Source organism: Pinus tabuliformis, chromosome X (assembly GCF_031772625.1).
Source record: "Pinus tabuliformis cultivar Carrire ecotype Pingquan chromosome X, CPIR1, whole genome shotgun sequence".
NCBI classification, from domain to species: Eukaryota; Viridiplantae; Streptophyta; class Pinopsida; order Pinales; family Pinaceae; genus Pinus; species Pinus tabuliformis.
The window spans coordinates 641,382,071-641,402,444 of record NC_142308.1 but is presented as its reverse complement, the minus strand read 5'-3'; the positions used below and the strand labels follow the sequence as shown (position 1 = coordinate 641,402,444).

The 20,374-nt window shown below is 34.9% G+C and overlaps 2 protein-coding genes across 2 annotated transcripts; both read right to left on the bottom strand.

Moving 5' to 3' along the window:
* Window positions 1–439: 439 nt before the first annotated feature.
* Window positions 440–7,854, bottom strand: LOC149141627 (uncharacterized). Its single transcript, XM_089451284.1, has 4 exons — window positions 7,531–7,854; window positions 7,131–7,369; window positions 6,962–7,025; window positions 440–544 (listed from the first exon to the last, which is right to left on the bottom strand). Exons 1-4 carry the CDS (start codon window positions 7,852–7,854, stop codon window positions 440–442), a joined length of 732 nt encoding a protein of 243 aa, XP_089307410.1.
* Window positions 7,855–15,539: 7,685 nt separating this feature from the next.
* LOC149141626 (uncharacterized) lies at window positions 15,540–20,054 on the bottom strand. Its single transcript, XM_089451283.1, has 5 exons — window positions 19,906–20,054; window positions 19,607–19,770; window positions 18,484–19,462; window positions 17,315–18,015; window positions 15,540–17,131 (listed from the first exon to the last, which is right to left on the bottom strand). Exons 1-5 carry the CDS (start codon window positions 20,052–20,054, stop codon window positions 15,540–15,542), a joined length of 3,585 nt encoding a protein of 1,194 aa, XP_089307409.1.
* Window positions 20,055–20,374: the final 320 nt, after the last annotated feature.

Sequence of the window (20,374 nt, the reverse complement as noted above, 5' to 3'; positions counted from 1 at the left end):
TGCATATACGGAAACTGGGCATATACGGAAGATGTGTGCATATACGGAAACTGGGCATATACGGAAGATGTGCGCATATACGGAAACTGTGCATATACGGAAGATGTGCGCATATACGGAAACTGGGCATATACGGAAGATGTGCGCATATACGGAAACTTGGCATATACGGAAGATGTGCGCATATATGGAAACTGGGCATATACGGAAGATGTGCGCATATACGGAAACTGGGCATATACGGAAGCTGTGCGCATATACGGAAACTGGGCATATACGGAAGATGTGGGCATATACGAAAACTGGGCATATATGGAAGATGTGCGCATATACGGAAACTGGACATATACGGAAAAAAACCAAAAACCCAAAAATCACAAGTACTAACCTGTTTTCAAGTAAGATTGCACTTTTTGGGCTAAAAGGTGCGCTCTAGACTTTAGTTCCCACTTTTTGGGCTAAAAAGTGCAATTTCTGCTCCTTGATTCTCATTCAGAGAATCTCGGAAAAAATTGTCATCTCTGTCGCAGCTAGTTCCTGTGACCTGCGGAAAAGAGCAGAAAGCTTGTGAAACTAAAAATTTTAACATATATAAGATTAAAAAGCTAGGAAACATTACGAGACTTAAAAAAGATGAAACTCTAAGCTGAAAACTGAAGGTCACCAAGGTTTCTGGATCTGAAGTATAATTCCAGTGGAGTCACCAATTTTGTTGTAGTGTTTTCTTCTCAAACATGTACAAAAAGAACCCACTTAAGATTGTGGATGACAAACAATCTCAATAACATAAATGGTTGCTAAACATTATAGATCTCCAGCAACTCATAGAAGCAAATCCTACCAAAATTCGGATCTATGCCACAATCATAGTTAAACAACAAAAATAAATAGTAATAACTCCAATCATCCAATAGAAACCAGATATACACAGAATAATTTTGTTATAACACCTGTGAAGGGAACAAATAAATGTTGCCAATCCCCCTCTATGGGATGGGTTCGTGGCTGTCCTCAAACATCTTCAACTTGTATAGAGTCTCTCTCCTCTATAATGTGTAAACCCAACAAAAATATCGTGTGCAACAATGAAAATAGTCAGAGTTACAACAATGTGTGCAACAATGAAAATAATCAGAAGTGAATAATGAATGGAAAACCCTTCTATTTATAATAAAATATTGAGTTATTCTCGAATAATGAGCAATAATAAAAAATTATTAACCCCATTCTTAGAATAACCACTTGAAATACTTTATTATATTTGGTTAGGAGGGAAAAAGTGTTTAAACTTTTATTTAGAAATAATAAATAAATAAATAATTTATTTATCATCTCGAGGAATCAGTTGAGGAATAATAAACAAAGAAGGATTTATTTAATTATTCCTAAGGGTTTTAGTTAAATTTGACAAAGAATAATAATTAATTAGTGATTAATTAATTATTCTTAGAGAAAAATAAGATAATTTATGATTTATCTATTAATTTTTCATGATTGGGTCAAGTATGACAACGAATAATAATTGAAAAATGGTTTAATTAACTATTCCTAGAATAAAATCAAATAAGTAGTAATTTATTTAATTATTCTTCATTAGTTTAACTATAAATTACTTAACAAATGAGGTTTATTAAGTAATTTCTCACAGTGAAAGCAATTTTACTATGGTAAAATTGGCTTTACATGGTGCACTTCGATCCATCTAGTAAATTAGGCTAGATGATCAATTTTTTGGTGATAACACTCCATTTGTTGTGTTGATGCTAACTATGAAACAATAATTCTGATGACCTTATAGATATAGTTAATAAAAATCTTTGGCAACAAGAATAAGGGGATTATAATTGTGTATATTATATATATATATATTTCATATCACAATCTAAATCCACACTTTTCATGACTATTTGTGAGTGGAAATGCAAGTAGAAATCATTGAGGAAAGCCATGAATCGGATTGTTTGAGCTTTTTCAACTTGAACATTCTCTATAAGAAAATTTATCTTCTTTGTTACAACTATATTTTGCATTTATGTGGGATGGAATTACTAATCATATGATTCCTAGTATGTGCATTGAGCAATATTTACTCTTATCACCATATTAAGCATCTTCAATATAATATGATACTAAGTTATTTGTCCTCATTACTGATGGTCATCTTAAAACCTCTTATCCATTAAAGTTAAGTGCAATTGGTCATACACAAACAAAATTTGAAAAAAGTAGGAAAAGGACCCCATATAGCATGAGCTACTCTTTTTCCCTCAAGATTTAGAGGCAAGGATCTATTAGGAGAGTGATGTATAAAAGTAAGTTTATGATTAGATATTTTGTATATCGATTCATATTTTCAACAATAATATTTATTTTTAATCATTTGATATTTCTTATAAATAAATTTTTATTACATAAGACCTCAAATAGATCATTGCCATGTTTAGTATTTTAATTAGTGTAATAAATCCTCACTACCCATTGAATCAATTTGGAGTACAAGTTACGGATTTAGTATCCCTCTTTCATCTAAATCGATAGGGTGTTCCCCTTAACTCGTATCATCCTTCTATTAGTAAAAATAAAATATAATTACACATTTAAATACCGTTTTGAACATGGATTTGTCCACTTTTTTAAGACTTTTAAGTCATTCCTACTTGTGGAGCAAGTTCTTCAAACCAATTTTTTTTTTCTTTCTTATATTTTTTATTATTAGTATTTGGTGTAATGGTATTTCTCACATGTGATACACTTCTTCTTATTGGTGTTATTTAATGAAAACAATGTTGGTGAAATCTAGTTGTGTCATCTACTCTCATAATCATGTTACAGTTATTAATGGTAAACAAAAATACATCCACACCTTATCATAGAATAAGTATTTGACGTAATGCATTAAAAGTATATTTTTATACATAATGGACTAAAAGTATTTTTTTTATATGGTATCATTATGATAATTTCATTGAAGTGATCCACAACTAAGATAAGATAGTCATTATCCCTATTAATGGTCAACAAACATCCAATAAATATATTAAAATTAATTCCCATGGTTTTCTCATTAATAAAACTCCAAGAAATTTTCACAAATTTTAAATTATTGAATTAAATGTTATTCAGAGAAAACAATATTTGAAAAATGTGGTTACCATTTGTGTCATCTATGAAAATAAGAAATATATTTATAGTATGGTATTCTTCTCCACCCCAAAGTTTCCTAATATTTTATTTGTTTGAAATTTATTCTCCAAGAATGTAAATTTAACATATAACTTGTAAATGAGAAAAAAAATCTAATTGATCATGGCTAGGGATGATATATTTTTCCAAATTTACCAGAAATTGCATTGATCTCCACCCATATGAAGTGGTTCCTTGTGGAGGCAAATTAGCCATGAAAAACAAGCATGTACTTCATAGGTAATCAAACTTAGATACAAAGGAAAATCACACACTACTTTAACCACCCATGCTAGACCCCATTGACCATGTTTGATATTTTTGAGAATGGTGTTCCTCATGCAATAGTGGTAATATGTGAAATCTTGAAGTAGCACAAACAGAATTCAACTTTAACAAAATGTTTTTTTTTTCTAGGTTGTCTTATAGTTATTCATGTTTTGTTTTTATCATAAAATTCCATAGAATTTGTATATGCATATAAAGTATAGACACACTTAAGCTTATTTGAAAACATTTAAACCATAGTGTTAAATTGCAAAACCATCATCAATCCAATTGCTAGTCACCATGATAGGAGATCAGTGTCATTATTTGTGCTTTCCTTTTGGTAATTAATCATGATGTTTAATTTATACTAACAAATAAGTGATTGACTTCACGTAACATTCATCATAATGCTATTCTATGTTTGTGGAATTTCAAGGTGCTTATTATCATTGTGAACAATAGTTTATTTCTTGAGTAAATATTGTAGTGAATGTTCACTACTTAAACCAATATATACATATGTTGGTGATGGATCTTGAACATTTAATTTATACCACCCATATGGCATGTTTATAGGAATCCATCTCAATCTCAAATGCTAGATGAATATCATGTGAGATGAGAATCATGGTAGTCTTATGAAATGACACATTTGGAAGAGCACCTCCTTGATAGAGGTCAATGTGGTTCTCCAACTTATAGGGTAGATGACTTTGCCTATGTTTCCCTATGATAGAGTTTAGAAATAAATCAAGCCAATAATAAGAAAAAGAAGTCTCATTCAAAATAAATTTAAATGTGCATTGTAAAACCTATTATATGGGGTGTTAAAAAAGTAGGAAAAAGAAAGAAAGGAAAAAGATATGAATAAAAATTAAAATTAATTTGGATAAACATTTTTAGAATAATAATTAGCACCATGTAACATTTCATTAGCTTGAAATGCATTTGTTTTGGAGATAGAAACCATATAAAATTCAAAACAGTTAACCATTTAAAGTAATTCACTAACCACTTAACTAACTTTTTTTTTCCAGCTGGTTCACGAACCCTGGTCGGTTGATCCGCTACTCCAGGTTCGATAAATCTGGGTGGACCCCACCCGAAGGGGGTCCACCCCTCGGTCACCACAGACCTAACCCCAAGAGCTTTCGGGTTTCGACCCTGAGACCTCCCATTGGCGAGGCCCCGACTTGACCGATTGAGCTAACCCTTGGGGCTCAACCACTTAACTAACTTAGGGATACCAAATTTCCATATGTATCTTATTTATTATAATACATTACACTTTTTTATAAAAAATAAAAAATGTTTCATGCGATACTCAATGTAAACTAGCTAATACACCATTTAAGAACACTTCTTGAATCATAAATATTTTGATAATAATCGATTTATATGATAAATATTTTTCTATAAATAATGTAATTTTTTTTAAATAGAAATTTATTTTTAAATACATTTTCTTAAAATATTTCCAAAATAACCCATTTACTTATAGAATTTATTTTACAATTCAAAATAAAAATAAAATAATACCTATATAAATATGAATACAAAATATCATTACCCTTTCAACTATTAAAATTGTTTGTATATATACATAATACATTTCACAATACTGGCCATATAAAATTCAAAACAGTTAACCATTTAAAGTAATTCACTAACCACTTAACTAACTTAGGGATACCAAATTTCCATATGTATCTTATTTATTATAATACATTACATTTTTTATAAAAATAAAAAATGTTTCATGCCATACTCAATGTAAACTAGCTAATATACCATTTAAGAACATTGCTTGAATCATAAATATTTTGATAATAATCGATTTTTATATGATAAATATTTTTATATAAATAATGTAATTTTTTTCAAATAGAAATTTATTCTTAAATACATTTTCTTAAAATATTTCCAAAATAACCCATTTACTTATAGAATTTATTTTACAATTCAAAATAAAAATAAAATAATACCTATATAAATATGAATAAAAAATATCATTACCCTTTCAACTATTAAAATTGTTTGTATATATACATAATACATTTCACAATACTGGCCACAATTACAAAAGAATAACTTGAATGAGAAAAAAAAACTTGAACCCGAATTAAAAAGATGATGATCAACTCTCGCAATAATATTTTAAAATCACTTTATTAAAATCGTTTACAAAATAGAAAATATTAAAATTGTGCTGGGTTCATATCACTCGTTTACCGAAATCTAAATTTTTTTGGGAATTTAACAACAATGTTGACAACTCTGTCAAATGGAGTGAATGAAATATCGAATAAATCTATCTAATAAGCAAATTCAAAGACGAAGGTTGGTCAAACAAATCCACATATTAAGAAAATTCAATGACAAGCTTGTTCGCCAGAGTATATTTCCAAATATTCAACGTTGATTTCAAAGATTTGACAGCGAGGATATTTCTTTCACCAATTGCAATTTCTATATAAATTAAATACATATATTATGTAAATTCAATAACAAGGTAAATTTAACATTTATTTCTAAGATTCAAGCTTGTAACTTCCTCCAATCACAACTTGCTGGAATGTTTAGCCTTCAAAGTAGCAAGCCTAGTGGGTTTAGTGAGAGCAATGCTAGTTGAGCATATATGCTCTATGTATTGTTTGCGTGACTTGAACCCACATGCTTTCAAGTCCTTTGGCGTGATTTTGGTCCTTTTAACCATAGCATCAACATTTATCTTTTTTGTTTTCTGTGGAAATTAAAACATTATCAATAAATATCAAAATCCACATAGATATAACGAAAATATGCGGACCATGTAACGAATATGAAAAGACAATGCATTGACTAGCTATCAACAAATATCAAAATCTATATAGATATAATGAGAATATGGGGAACATGTAACGAATATGAAAAGAAAATGCATTAACTAGTCATAAAAATATATGTCAATGTTATTATGAGCTAAGATATGTAGTATATAACTTACCTCTCTTAATTTATCTTGAAGTCTAGGTGAATGCCACAATGGTTGAGGAGAATGTGATTTTTGGTGAGTATCATGTCCACCATCATACATGTGCAAAGGTTTTTTAGGAAATGTATATTCATTACTCTGAACATTAGATTATACATAGATATAAGTATGACTCAAATAGAATTAAATGTAAAAATATGCTAAATTTACAAGAGTATAAATAGCTTACCTTGCATTGTGACATTGGACGTGAAGATGGTTCTAGAATTTGAACCATTTCATTTCCATTCTTCTTAAGACTTCGACAAGGGGTTTTCATTGATTGTGATGGTTCCAAAGGGAACAACTGCACCATAAATAAGAAATAACACACACACACATAATCAAAACAAATCAAGGATAACGATATATAATACAAAACATCCATTTCTCATCCCATCATTATGGTAAAACATAACAATTTATATATTAATGTTTTTAGTGGAATAGGTTATATGGATTAAAAACTTACTGGCCCAATAACCCCTTGAAAACCTTGAAATCTAGGTGAGCGGCGTAATACTTGGTGGCTTGAACTTGGGGAATTTTGTTGATTAGGCTACGCATATCAATAACAATGAGAAATTAGTATACAATTATAATAAATATAAATATTATTTAATGTTAAAATGTATAAAAAATTAATATACGCAAAAAAATGGACTCAACTGTGTTGTCATTCTCCTGATTAGTTTCATCAAAGTTTAATATATAGTTATGCCCATCTAATCTTTCTTCCCCCACATCATCAGGAACCTCAGTCCTTGCTTTCTCTTTTAAAGCAATGTCTATGTGCTTCATTGTCTCCATACGTCTACGAGGTAGACTTTGATCCCAACGTTGAATTTTTTCACAAATCCTTTGCTTTGCAGTATCATTAAGCTGATCAAATGTAACAACTGACTACGAAAACAAGTTTCAATGAATTTAGTCCACAACAATAAATTAATATTAATAAAAAACATATACAGATAAATACTAATAAATACTTACAGCTGAAAGAATTTCTTCATTGACAATATTAATAAAAAAGCATATACAAATAAATACTAATAAATACTTACAGCTGAAAGAATTTCTTCATTAACAAATCTTTTATATGCTTGTTGTCGTGCACGACATAGCCTTGCATCTAAATCATATTGTATTTTGGCATTTTGCCTTTTTACTACACTTGTAGATTTAACCGCCCATGTAGCATTTGCATCTCTTACTCGACCTCTTTGACGTGGAGGAATTGGTGGGAGATTGTGGTTGGTAGCCCGATGATGATTAAGGCCAGATAGCTTAGATCGACTCAAGTTCCCCACACAATCACCAACAAGACAAGTGAACAATTGCTTGGTGCCTTTGATAGTTACCTCCCATTCATGTCTATTGTCCTCCATTTTCTTACTTCCTTATAATGAATATGTAAACAATATTGTTGTTAAAAACATCATAAAAACACTTTAAAATAAAAATCAATATTCATATCTATTTTTTTGTGGTTACCATAACTATCAACTTTTAAATAAAACTGATATATTTCCAAGATTTCATGGATAAAATTGAAGTAAACCCATTATTCTCATTTTTACCCCTAAATAAATATGAGATCTACCTTCAAAATAAAAATATAAACATGACACATAATTTGAACAAATTTTATTTTCGAAGAATAATGGATAAACTGAAAATAATGGGGAACTGAACTGATTTGATTTGATAACAGTTACGACAGGGTAGTTAAAATTTGAAATATGCAAATTATATCACTGAAACATGGAATGTTGAGAACTATCAAATTTGAAAATTAAGATTCTAAGAAGTCCCAAATTTCCATGAGAATAATTACCCTAAAGAAGACAAAAAAAACATCCGATAATTAAAATTACATGAACTTTTTTTTTTGAGATAACTAAATAAAACTGAAATATTTCCAAGATTTCATGGATAAAATTGAAGTAAACCCATTATTCTCATTTTTACCCCTAAATAAATATGAGATCTACCTTCAAAATAAAAATATAAACATGACACATAATTTGAACAAATTTTATTTTCGAAGAATAATGGATACTGAACTGAAAATATGATAGGGGGAACTGAGTAAGTTAAGTTTTCGTTTTTTGGCTTTATTCATTTCTACATTGAATAATATATATAAAAAAAATTACCAACTTTAATCGTATTATATACAAGTATTTGGATGTATAATCATGTTTAATTTTGGAAGAATTAATATTCTATTTAAGAATTTAGGTTGAATATAATCTCATTTTATTCTATTTAAGAATTCATATGTAATGGGGTCGGTCTGTAATTACATCCTTGTCAAGGCAGAGAGACAGAACCGTGGATCATCTGCGGAGACAGGATGAGGAGCTCACTGAAACAATCTGAATAGTTAGCGGACTTGCTGCAGGGGCTGAGTGGAACAACTCAATCAAGAAGACAGAACAACTCAATCAAGAAGACATATTACTTTTTATCTGGATTGTCGATAAAAAGTTAGAGGTTCAAAAGTAGAAGAGTTGGGTATTTATATTTTTTTTTAGAAACAAAGGGTTTCATACATGGTTTTTCTATCTAGTATCGAATGATTTTATAACTTACAAAAATAGAAAATCAGAGTAAGAAGCTCAAGGAAAGTAAAAAGATCTAAGAAAATAAGAAACTTCAATCATGGAATACACAATGAAAGTTTAGGCTAGGAATACCAACCACATTAAAAATCACTCCAGAAAATGGACCCAGTTCAAAATAGTTAACTTGAGTGGGCCTAATTTGATAACTGTGTGAATAACCAATGAAAGTTGAGGCCAAGAATTGCAACAACATTAAAATAACCGTGATTTGATAACTGTGCAAATACCCAATGAAAGTTCAGAACACCCAATGAAAGTTCAGGCCAGGAATACCAACAACATTAAAAGTCAATGCAGAAAATTGATGCAGTTCAAAATAGTTAACTTGAGTGGGCCTGATTTGGTAACTATGCAAATACCCAATGAAAGTTGAGGCCAAGAATAGCAAGAACATTAAAAGCACTGCAAAAAATAAACGCATAAAAGAAAATCTCTAACCTGTTCAATGCAATCCAATAATGGCAGCCAGAAAGTTCAATTTATGACTTGGAAAAACAGAGAATATTGTAAATGGAGCCATTGGAAAACAGATTATAAAGTGTAGAGTTAACGATATATTTATCGTCCTACAAAGATAGATATCCTATAGAATATTTTTATCAGACACCCTCATAAAACCAAATTCTGAAGTACAGAAGTGTAACAGTACTAGCATGAATGGTGGTAGAGCGTTACCGGTTTCCAATGGCTGCAGGGGATCACCAATCTCTGTTCGTCGCTGCTCTGCCGTGCTCTTCTTCGATGGTTGCAGGGTCTGAATCCGCGTATTCCCTTCAGTCCGGTTGGTGTATGGAGTTTATGGATCCCGGTAGAGTTTACGAACATTAATGCGTGGGTTGGTAAACTACAGAGGCGGGTAAACTATGGATCCCGGCAGAGTTTATGAACATTAATGCGTAGGTTGGTGAACCTCATTAAGTCCTCAAATCGGAGGCGGGCAGGGACACCGGCGCCGGACGCGGGCAGGAACATGCATTGCCGGAGCTGAGTGATGAGATGTGGATGCATGGATGCATCCCCATGATTGGCTCTCCGGGTGACGTCAATCTGGTGTCAGGTAGGTGCATTAATACTGGTTATATACAGAAGATGTGTGCATATACGGAAGATGTGTGCATATACAGAAACTGGGCATGTACGGAAGATGTGTGCATATATGGAAGATGTGTGCATATACGGAAACTGTGCATATATGGAAGATGTGTGCATATACGGAAGATGTGCGCATATACGGAAACTGGGCATATACGGAAGATGTGCGCATATACGGAAACTGGGCATATACGGAAGATGTGCGCATATATGGAAACTGGGCATATACGGAAGATGTGCGCATATACGGAAACTAAGCATGTACGGAAGATGTGCGCATATATGGAAACTGGGCATATACGGAAGATGTGCGCATATACGGAAACTGGGCATATACGGAAGATGTGCGCATATACGGAAACTGGGCATATACGAAAGATGTGTGCATATACGGAAACTGGGCATATACGGAAGATGTGTGCATATACAGAAACTGGGTATATACGGAAGATGTGTGCATATACGGAAACTGGGCATATACGGAAGATGTGTGCATATACGGAAACTGAGCATATACGGAAGATGTGTGCATATACGGAAGATGTGTGCATATACGGAAACTGGGCATATACGGAAGATGTGCACATATACGGAAACTGGGCATATACGGAAGATGTGCACATATACGGAAACTGGGCATATACGGAAGATGTGCGCATATACGGAAACTGGGCATATACGGAAGATGTGCGCATATACGGAAACTGGGAATATACGGAAGATGTGCGCATATACGGAAACTGGGCATATACGGAAGATGTACGCATATACGGAAACTGGGCATATACGGAAACTAGACATATACGGAAGATGTGGCATATACGGAAGATGTGCGCATATACGGAAACTGGGCATATACGGACGATGTGCGCATATACGGAAACTGGGAATATACGGAAGATGTGTGCATATACGGAAACTGGGCATATACAGAAGATGTGCGCATATACGGAAACTGGGCATATACGAAAGATGTGTGTATATACGGAAACTGGGCATATACGGAAGATGTGTGCATATACGGAAACTGGGCATATACGGAAGATGTGCGCATATACAGAAACTGGGCATATACGGAAGATGTGCGCATATACGGAAACTGGGCATATACGGAAGATGTGCGCATATATGGAAACTGGGCATATACGGAAGATGTGCGCATATACGGAAACTGAGCATATACAGAAGATGTGCGCATATACGGAAACTGGGCATATACGGAAGATGTGCGCATATACGAAAACTGGGCATATACGGAAGATATGTGCATGCCTTTCAATTATGCACGTCGTTCGTGTATCTGCATTGTATACGCGCAAATTCAATATACAGAAATTGCGCATGTACGTAAACTGTGCATATACGGAAGCCATTCGCTTGTCTTCCGTATATGCACAATTTCCATATATGCCCAATTTCTGTATATGGAATTTGCGCATCTGCGATGCAGATACACGAACGACGTGCATGTACAGAAGGTATGCACATACAGGAAAGTTAGGGATATACGGAAGACATGGGCATGTCTTCCGTATATGCCCAGTTTCCGTATATGCGCACATCTTCCCTATATGCACAGTTTCCGTATATGCACAATTTCTGTATATGGAATTTGTACACATCTTCATTTATGTTATAGAAACTGCTCATATACGAAAACTGTGCATATACGGAAGATGTGCGTGTGTCTTCCGTATATGCGGAATTTGCGCATATACGGAAACTATGCATACACGGAAGACACGCGCATATCTTCCATATATGCCCAGTTTCCGTATATGCGCACATCTTCCGTATATGCACAGTTTCTGTATATGCACAGTTTCAATAAAGGTTAAAGAAGTTAAATAACAAGTACATGTTTATTAAATGGGTTGATTCTCACATGTAAAATCTATGGAATATGAACATAAACTATAAACTATAATTCATATGTAAAGAAATAAATGAATATTCTAGGGTCGAGGATGTGAAAATATATTTAAGTTGTCATATTTTTTCGATATATATTTTGTTTATACTTAAGAGTCGTTATTGTATGGTAGCTTATGATAAAAATATCTATGGTTACATATTTGTTAAGAGACTTTGTAAGAATATTTTTAAAGTGATATTGGATTGTAATGTGTGGTTATTGTTTTTTATCTAGTATCAAGTTAGAAAGGCATATGTATTTTTAGACATATTAATCTTGAGGTGCGAGGTATAAGTCTTAAGATTACATTTTAAACATCAAATAAGATATAAATATAAGTTGAAGTTGCAAGGTGGAACAGTTAGAACACTTCCGAGTGTTCTGCATATTCCTGCATTGGCCAGAAATCCGATTTCCATAAGCAAGCTGGATGATGCAGGTGTAAAAACAATGTTCGATAAGGATACTTGCAAGATGGTTCGGGGAGCACTAGTGCTCCCCGCATCAATACTAGTGTTCCCCGAACCATCTTGAAGGTATCCTTATATGCAGTTATTTTATCTCATTTTTACATTCTTTAATCTATCAAAATAAACTAAGACTTGGGTCGGATAATGGTTAACTAGATCGCTGCTATTCTTTCTGCCTAGAATTTATAAATAAATGAACTTATCAGAGAGCATAATATTTACTCATGAGAGTTTAATATTTACTTATCTGTTTGGCTCAGAAGATTGTTGTTTTACCTATCGGTCTGAAAGTCTCTTTTCCTCCCAGCCACGAGTGTGGCAATTACGTCCAGACTCCCCCCAGAGCACTTTTTGTGTTCCACACTGGATTGTCCAGTTACAGTCAGTACCTTGGGCCTCAGTGTTTCTGCCCAGCCTACTTTTCTATTGAACGTTATTTTTGCAAAATCCCAGTGACTTTTCCTTCTCTCTCCCAACTTAAGGATTTCCCCTCTCTCTTCCCTTTTTCAGGTAGAGGGTAACTATTTTTCCTTGCAACCGTTTCTTTTAACTACATTAAACAATTGCTATTTCATTAAAACATCATTATCAAAATTTTTGGTAAACACAACATATATGGCATTCTAGCCTCAGTCACTTAATATTCAATCATTAACATGTAATAAAATCTAATACTTCCAATCTTCTTGACTTGTTAAGTCATCCCAACTATAGTGATCTCGAAGTCCTTTCCCCTTTTTCTTACCATAGAAATAATTTTTTGAAGAATCATAATTAGATTCTTATTTTCTTAAGGTGTGATAGACTGCATTGATATTAGTGGACATATATATATATATATATATATATATATATATATATAATGAAGACAAAAACATAAAAATTAATAAAATAAACAATAAGGAAATAATAAATTAAAGAATAAAAAAATGTTAAATACTAAATAAAATAAATAACATAAATTATATATATATATGAATAAGAATTAATCAAAAATTAAAATTAAAAAAATAAATAAAAATACCAAAAACTAAGAATTATGAATATTTCGAGAAAAAAAATATAAATGTAAAAAGAATAAACCATTATCAATAATTAATTATTTATAGTATGTAGAAATATTAATAGGCATATAAATTTTATAAATTACGAATTTAAAAAATATATATAAATATGAATTGGAAAAGAGAAACAAATAAAAGAATCAAGGAAAAAACAACTAAAAAAAATTTCTAAGAGGAAAGGCAGGCATCTTCTCACATATTTGTATAATTTAAATTTGTATTAATAATTTAACTACTTGATATCCCCACATATTTTTTTTATATTTAATATATTTTTTATTTTTTATTATTTAATAAATTAAATTTAAATTACGAATTTATATTAATAATTTAAAAACAACTTAGAATCAAGAAAAAAACAACTAAAAAAAATTCTAAGAGGAAAGGCAGGCATCTTCTCACAATTTAAATTTGTATTAATAATTTAACTACCTGATATCCCCACATATGTTTTTATATTTAATATATTTTTTATTTTTTATTATTTAATAAATAAAATTTAAATTATGAATTTATATTAATAATTTAATTTTAATTTCATAATATTAAAATTTTAATTTAACCAAACTCGTAATTTGAATATATATTTTTAAAATATTTTTCTTTCTTAAATCTATAATAATAAAAGTGTGAAAACAATAATTTATAACAATAATATGCATACTTTAAAAAAATATTTTTATATGAAATTTATAATAATAAAAAACTTTTAAAAATTTCAAATTAAACTTCTTTTGTTTGTTTTTTTTTTTTAATTCATTGCTATAGAAAAAATTGTTATACAAATATAGTTTATTTGTGATGTGTTTTAGAAAAAAATTTGGAATATTATTTTTGGTCTAATTTGCCCAAAATCTAATATGTATTTGTTGAAAACAAAATGAAATCACAATTTTGAATTATAAAGTGTGGATAATCACATTGCCTAAATATTTTTATTTTTTTTGACTTTAACGGTTAGATTTTTATTTAAAAGGCGGCAAAACAGCTACCGCTTGCTTTTACATTGGATTGAGTTCCTCAGTTTCATTTCTCTCTGAGTTCATGAAATCCACGGATCCATGATCAATCTTTGACTCAGGGTCGCCTTTTGGAGAAGAAACGTTGTGTCTCTGCCGAAGGGTTCTTTACCTTGATGTTACCTGCTGTCTCTGAAAACCTGAGTTTGCCTTTCTGGAGCCGTCCTCTAACTCTGTTGCCAGAGGAGCGAATCGGATCTGAGCTATTTCCACTTGGGGGTATGAATATCGTTTTCCATCTCTAGTCTTCAATCTAACCTTCCAGCGCCTTGATTTTTCGATTATGGTTTCAACTGTAATCCACAGGTTGATCCCTTGGATAACCACTTGCTGTCGTTTACAAAATCGATGCACTAACAGTTTCAATGTAATGATCAGCTTGCGCTAATGCTGAATTCATAGATCCCTTTGTAGGAGGCGAGTCGAAGGCACCGGTGGATATGGAGTAGCCTGACACTGGAACAACTTTCTGTAGAAACGAAGAGCCTAAAATTTATGCTGCTGCCATTCTCCACAAGCTTGAGAGATAAAGGACAGAAGAGATCCAGTCTTTTGCTGTCATTCTTGGTTTACTTCAGAAATGAGGTTGTGGAACCTGTGATAACACTTTTATTTCTTCCTTAAACACACCTGCAAAAAGCAATCTGCCTAACTCACAACGCTCAAGCCGGATCCTGCTTGGAACAGAGAATATAGGGCCAGCCAGAGACAGAGAATCCAATGCATCTGACATTTCTTAGTTGCCTGTCCTTGGTGCTTGGTGTAACTGATTCCTGTAGCTGGAACAGCGAAAGCCTGAAGGAGCTTGAAGGGTTTCCGAAACATCTGGATCAGTAGCTGAGCCCCACAACCTCAAGAAGAACAGTATTCCTGGTTAATCCGATTATGGGATGATGCAGAGAGAATCTTCCAAGTTGAATGATAGGGTTCTTTGGCTTCTAGCAGCTCCAAGGTTGGCTTCAGAATCAGCTTGAGTATTAAGCTGCCTCATAATGTGGAAGAAGGAGATTTTCCGAAACTTAGCCAGCATGGGTCTTATTTTCTTGAGAATTCGGCCTAAATGGATCTGCAACTGATTCGAAGGAGAATTCATTGCTTGAATGATGAGTCGAGAGTCTCCGAAGACCGTCAATGTTTGAATGTTCCGTTTTAGAGCCAGAGTCAGCCCCTGCCACAAAGCTAGAGCCTCAACTCTATTATTTGATTCGATTCCCAGACCCCAATGGTACTTGAGTAAAGTAGACCCATCGGGTTTCAGCAGCACTCCACCTCCACCCGCAGCTCCTGGATTGCCTTTAGAGGCCCCGTCGAAGAAAAGACAATGGTCATCTAGTGCCGATCTCCACTTTAGAAATTCCTGTTCTTCCAGACGAATTTCCCACTTAGCATGGCAAGTGGTTGGAATAGTAGGGATGGGTTGATTATTCGGAGCGATTTCTTTTAGCCACAGCTCCTCCTCATTGTCCAGCTTTACTTCATTCCTTAGGGCTGGCTTAGCTTCCAAAGTCTCTCCCAATAAAGCTTTAATTTTGGATATAACGTTGTTTACAGTGCAGATTTCTCCTCTGAAGATTCTGTTGTTCCTTTCCAGCCATAATTTCCAACAGATGTATTTAGGGGTCCACATCCAAGCAGTCTTAAGGAGGTTTTTATTGTTGGTGCAGATTGGAGGTAGCTTGGCCCACTCGTAGAACAGGGATGGCACATTTCTTGGTAGCTCAATCTTGTCCACCCTTGAACTCAGGACCCCTTTCCAGACTGCCTTGGCAAAGGGGCACAGCAGCAACAGGTGATCAGCTGTTTCTTCCTCTGATATACATAATGGGCATCTGGAAGGCCCTTCCATTCCCCGTTTTCTCAGGTTGTCTCCTGTGAGAATACTATTATGAGCAAGTGTCCAGCAGAAAAAGTCTATTTTAGGGAGAGAAGGAAAGCTCCATATGAATTTCCATTGCATTGGGTCTGGAGGGACATTCGGGACAGCAATTAAAATTTTGTATCCTTCAGCTACCGAGAAGGAGCCAGTATGGGAGCCCCACCCTCTTTTATCCTTGGTTGTTGCTGATAATGGTGATTTCCCTTGCAGATTGTCTAACAGTAAAGAAGCTTCAGATTGCAAATGGTGTGGTACCTCCCCGAGATTCCAGCTGTCCCATCTTCTTTCAGCATCCTCCGTCCAGTTGGTTATGTCCCACAGAGTTTCCTTGTTGTTGGAATGCAGCCATAGCTTAATATTTGCCAGGCCTTTTATATGATGAAGAGGCTGGTCTCCAAGAATCTGATCATTCCAAATTCTTATTTTTTTCCCATTACCTGGGATCCAATAGAGGTTGGGGCTGAAGTTGTCCAGAGCAGCGATACAAAGTTTGGATATTGGGGAGCCTTTGGAATTTTTTGGAGGAAGATCCAAACATCTCAATCGTTGACCTTGAAAGTATTTCTTCCACAGCACTTTCTTGCTCCAGCTTATTTTCCCTGCCACAATATTCCACAATATTTTTGAGCCAAGAGCGAGATTTTGGGCAGCCAAGTCTCTCATTTGCAGACCTCCTTCTATGAAAGGTTTCTTAATGGTATCCCAATTTACTAAATGAAGCCTTCTTTCATTGTTTTTCCCCCCTTCCCACAGAAATCTTCTCAGCATACCATCCATTTTACTGAGAAAGGTTTTGGGAGCGAGGAGAATGGAATGCTGAAACAGAGGCATGCTTGTTAAGACAGATTTTATAAGGATAATTTTCCCAGCAGTGTTCAGCCAGGAGGCTCCCCAGGCATTAATTCTGAGTTTGAGCTTGTCCAAAAGGGGCATCCAATGGGAAACTTTGGGGATGGATCTGAAAATTGGGATCCCAAGATATTTGAAAGAATCCCAGTCTTGACAGATTTTCATTTCAAGAAGCCTAGCTATGTCAGCAAGGTTTTTAGCTGAGCAATTCCAGCCATAGATTGTACTTTTTGAATAGTTAATCTTGTTGTCGGATGCTTCCTTATAGATGTCCAGTTCCTTTTTGAAAGAATTGGCCGAAATAATGCTCGCTCCACTTAGTAGCAGAGTATCGTCGGCAAATTGAGCATGGTTTATTTCTTTGACATTTCGCACCATTCTGAGACCTGGCAGAATTTGGATTTGCTGACAGTAGTCGAGCTGGAAACTCAGCACTGAGGCTTGTATAGCATAGAGAAGCGGGGACAGCGGATAGCCTTGCCTTAAACCCCTGGAAGCTGTAAAAAATTCAGTTGATCTTCCATTTACCAGCGGAGCAATCCAAGGAGAGGCGATGCAGGCTTTCACCCAATTTGTGAATTTTGTTGAAAAGCCCATTTTTGTCATAACTGCAAACAGGAAGTCATGCCTCACCCTGTCAAAGGCATTAGCCAGATCTAGTTTTATTACCATTCCTTTCTCTTTTCTCTGGACACTTGAATGTACTGCCTCTTGAACCAGTACAATATTATCCAGTATCTTTCTCCCTTTGATGAAGCCTCCTTGGTTCTCCGGTATGATGTCCGGCAATATATTCTTGAGGCGCATGGATATTATTTTGGTAATAAGTTTATAGCTAGTATTACACAACGAAATGGGGCGAAATCTACTGAACTCAGAAGCTCCTTTTTCTTTCGGAAGCAAAGCCAGGAAGGCTGAATTGGTGCTGCCTCCTATCTTAGTACACAATTGGGACTTCCTTACCATTCTCAGAAGGTCTTTGTTGATAATTGACCAGCAAGACTGAAAGAACCTGGCAGTGAACCCATCAGGCCCTGGCGCTTTATCCGGATCCATGCAATCCAAAGCTTTCTTGAGCTCATCCATGCTGATCGGGGCAGACAGCATATTATTGACGGGGTCTTGCACACAGAAGGGGATCAGATTGTACGGATATGCTTGGGGATCTATAGGCTGGTCATCAGGAGCTGAATAGAGATCTTTAAAAAAGGAGAATGCTGCTCTCTTTATGCCCTCAAAATCATTAACCACTGTGTCTTGGAATCGGATTTCTGAAACATTTTTGTATTGCTTTCTGGCTTCGGCATGCTTGTGGAAGAAACTAGTATTTTTGTCGCCGGCTTGTAACCATAAATTTCTAGATTTTTGTCTCCAATACTCCTCTTCGTCCCTACTGGCTTTATGAAAGGCTTTTTGTAACTCAACTTCTTTTTGGAGCAGACTTTGGGTAATAACTGAATTCTCCATTGAGGATTGGAGGGCAGTAAGATTTTCTATAGACTCTTTTCGCTTGGCAGCAGGTGTTTTCAAAGCTTTAGCCCACTCCTTGAGCTTTCTCTTAAGAGCCCGCAACTTTTCTTCCCACACGAAGAAAGGGGATCCCTGAATTTTCCGGTTCCAGACTTCAGCAACCACCTCATTGAACCCCTCTTGCTGAATCCATAAAGGGCTAAATCTAAATGGAATGGGTCCAAGGAAATTATCCATGGAAAGCTCCAGACTTATGGGTTTGTGGTCAGAGGTGCAGTTGGGCAGAATTTTGGATGAGGTCATTAGTCCACTAGTGAGGAAGGAGGTTTGGACAAGGAATCTGTCCAAGCGAGCTGCTATATGGCTGGGACCTAGTCTTTTATTAGACCAAGTGTATTTCCGAGCTGAAGGTTTTATGTCCTCCAAATCCCAATCGATCATGATGTCTTCTACCCATTCTCTGGCAGGGTCCCTTACAGGTGAAGCACCTTCTTTCTCTTCAGCAGCTAAAGTAACGTTCAGATCCCCTGCAATAATGATATTTCCTGGATTGTGCAAAACAAGAAAGGACTGGAGCGAGTCCCAGCAAATTTTTTTCTCCGATGGCAAGACTGGAGCGTAAAGGTTAAATAAACTTACTTGTTGACCAGAGTCTTTGTGAAGGAGCTGAGTGAAAATCCAGTGCTGGCCACTTTCTTCTTGAATCAAGTCGTATTTGGAGCTGTCCCAGAAGGAGGCGATCCCACCAGAAGCACCTCTAGCACTGACAGCTCTACCAGGGCCTTTGCGCCAGAATGTTTTGCAGGATTGGAGGAGAAGAGTGTCCTCCATCTTTGTCTCCTGGATGAGAAGGATTTCAGGCATATGCAACCTTACAATGTCTTTCAGGGCCTCTTCTTTCAGCCTGCTACCTAATCCTCTGCAATTCCAGGAGACGTATTTCATTATTTACTGGAGGGGGGGGGGGAGTGGCTCCTTTTGGAGCCTTGTTGTTCTTGCGCCTAGATCTGGTATTCATCATTCCCTTGAGGGTTTTCTGGGAACCTTGGAGAACATCCATGTAGGTTTTCTCCTCTCTTTGTTTCTTCTTGGATTTTCGGCCCCTGGTTGATTTGATAGGGGAGATTTGAGAGCTGTCTGATTCAGATTCTCTTTCTTCTGATTCTTCTCCTGATTCGGTGGCAAGACTAATATGCTCGTCATCGCCTGCTTTTCCCCCTTGATCTGCCTTGGTTAGTTGGGGATTTGATTCTTCTTCGGATTCTTTCCTTTCCTTCGGCTGACCTTCAGTTTCTTCATGTTTCTCTGAGGCCTCCCTTTTTCAGCTATGGATGGGCCTCCATTTGAGACTGTTTTGGTTTTGTCATTGGGCTGGGGGTTTCCCTTTGGTTCTGTCTGCTTCTTCTCGTTTGGCTTTGAGACTACCTTTCCTTTTTTTATTTCCTTCCATCCTTCTTCTTCCTCTTTGTCCCCTGATGGTGCTTTAGGGCAGTTTCGTTGAAAATGGCCGTGTTCATGGCAGA

Bases quoted from the DNA above. Each gene is read 5' to 3' on its own strand.
- LOC149141626 (XM_089451283.1), bottom strand. From the start codon at position 20,054: ATGACGAGCATATTAGTCTTGCCACCGAATCAGGAGAAGAATCAGAAG. The intron at 19,463-19,606 runs GTGCTTCTGGTG...TTTACGCTCCAG, and splicing joins TAGAGCTGTCAGTGCTAGAG to TCTTGCCATCGGAGAAAAAA. The intron at 17,132-17,314 runs GTAAAATGGATG...ATATTGTGGCAG, and splicing joins CGCTCCCAAAACCTTTCTCA to GGAAAATAAGCTGGAGCAAG.
- LOC149141627 (XM_089451284.1), bottom strand. From the start codon at position 7,854: ATGGAGGACAATAGACATGAATGGGAGGTAACTATCAAAGGCACCAAG. The intron at 7,026-7,130 runs GTCCATTTTTTT...TGATATGCGTAG, and splicing joins GAGAATGACAACACAGTTGA to CCTAATCAACAAAATTCCCC. The intron at 545-6,961 runs GTTTTCAAGGGG...TCTTTTCCGCAG, and splicing joins CCGCTCACCTAGATTTCAAG to GTCACAGGAACTAGCTGCGA.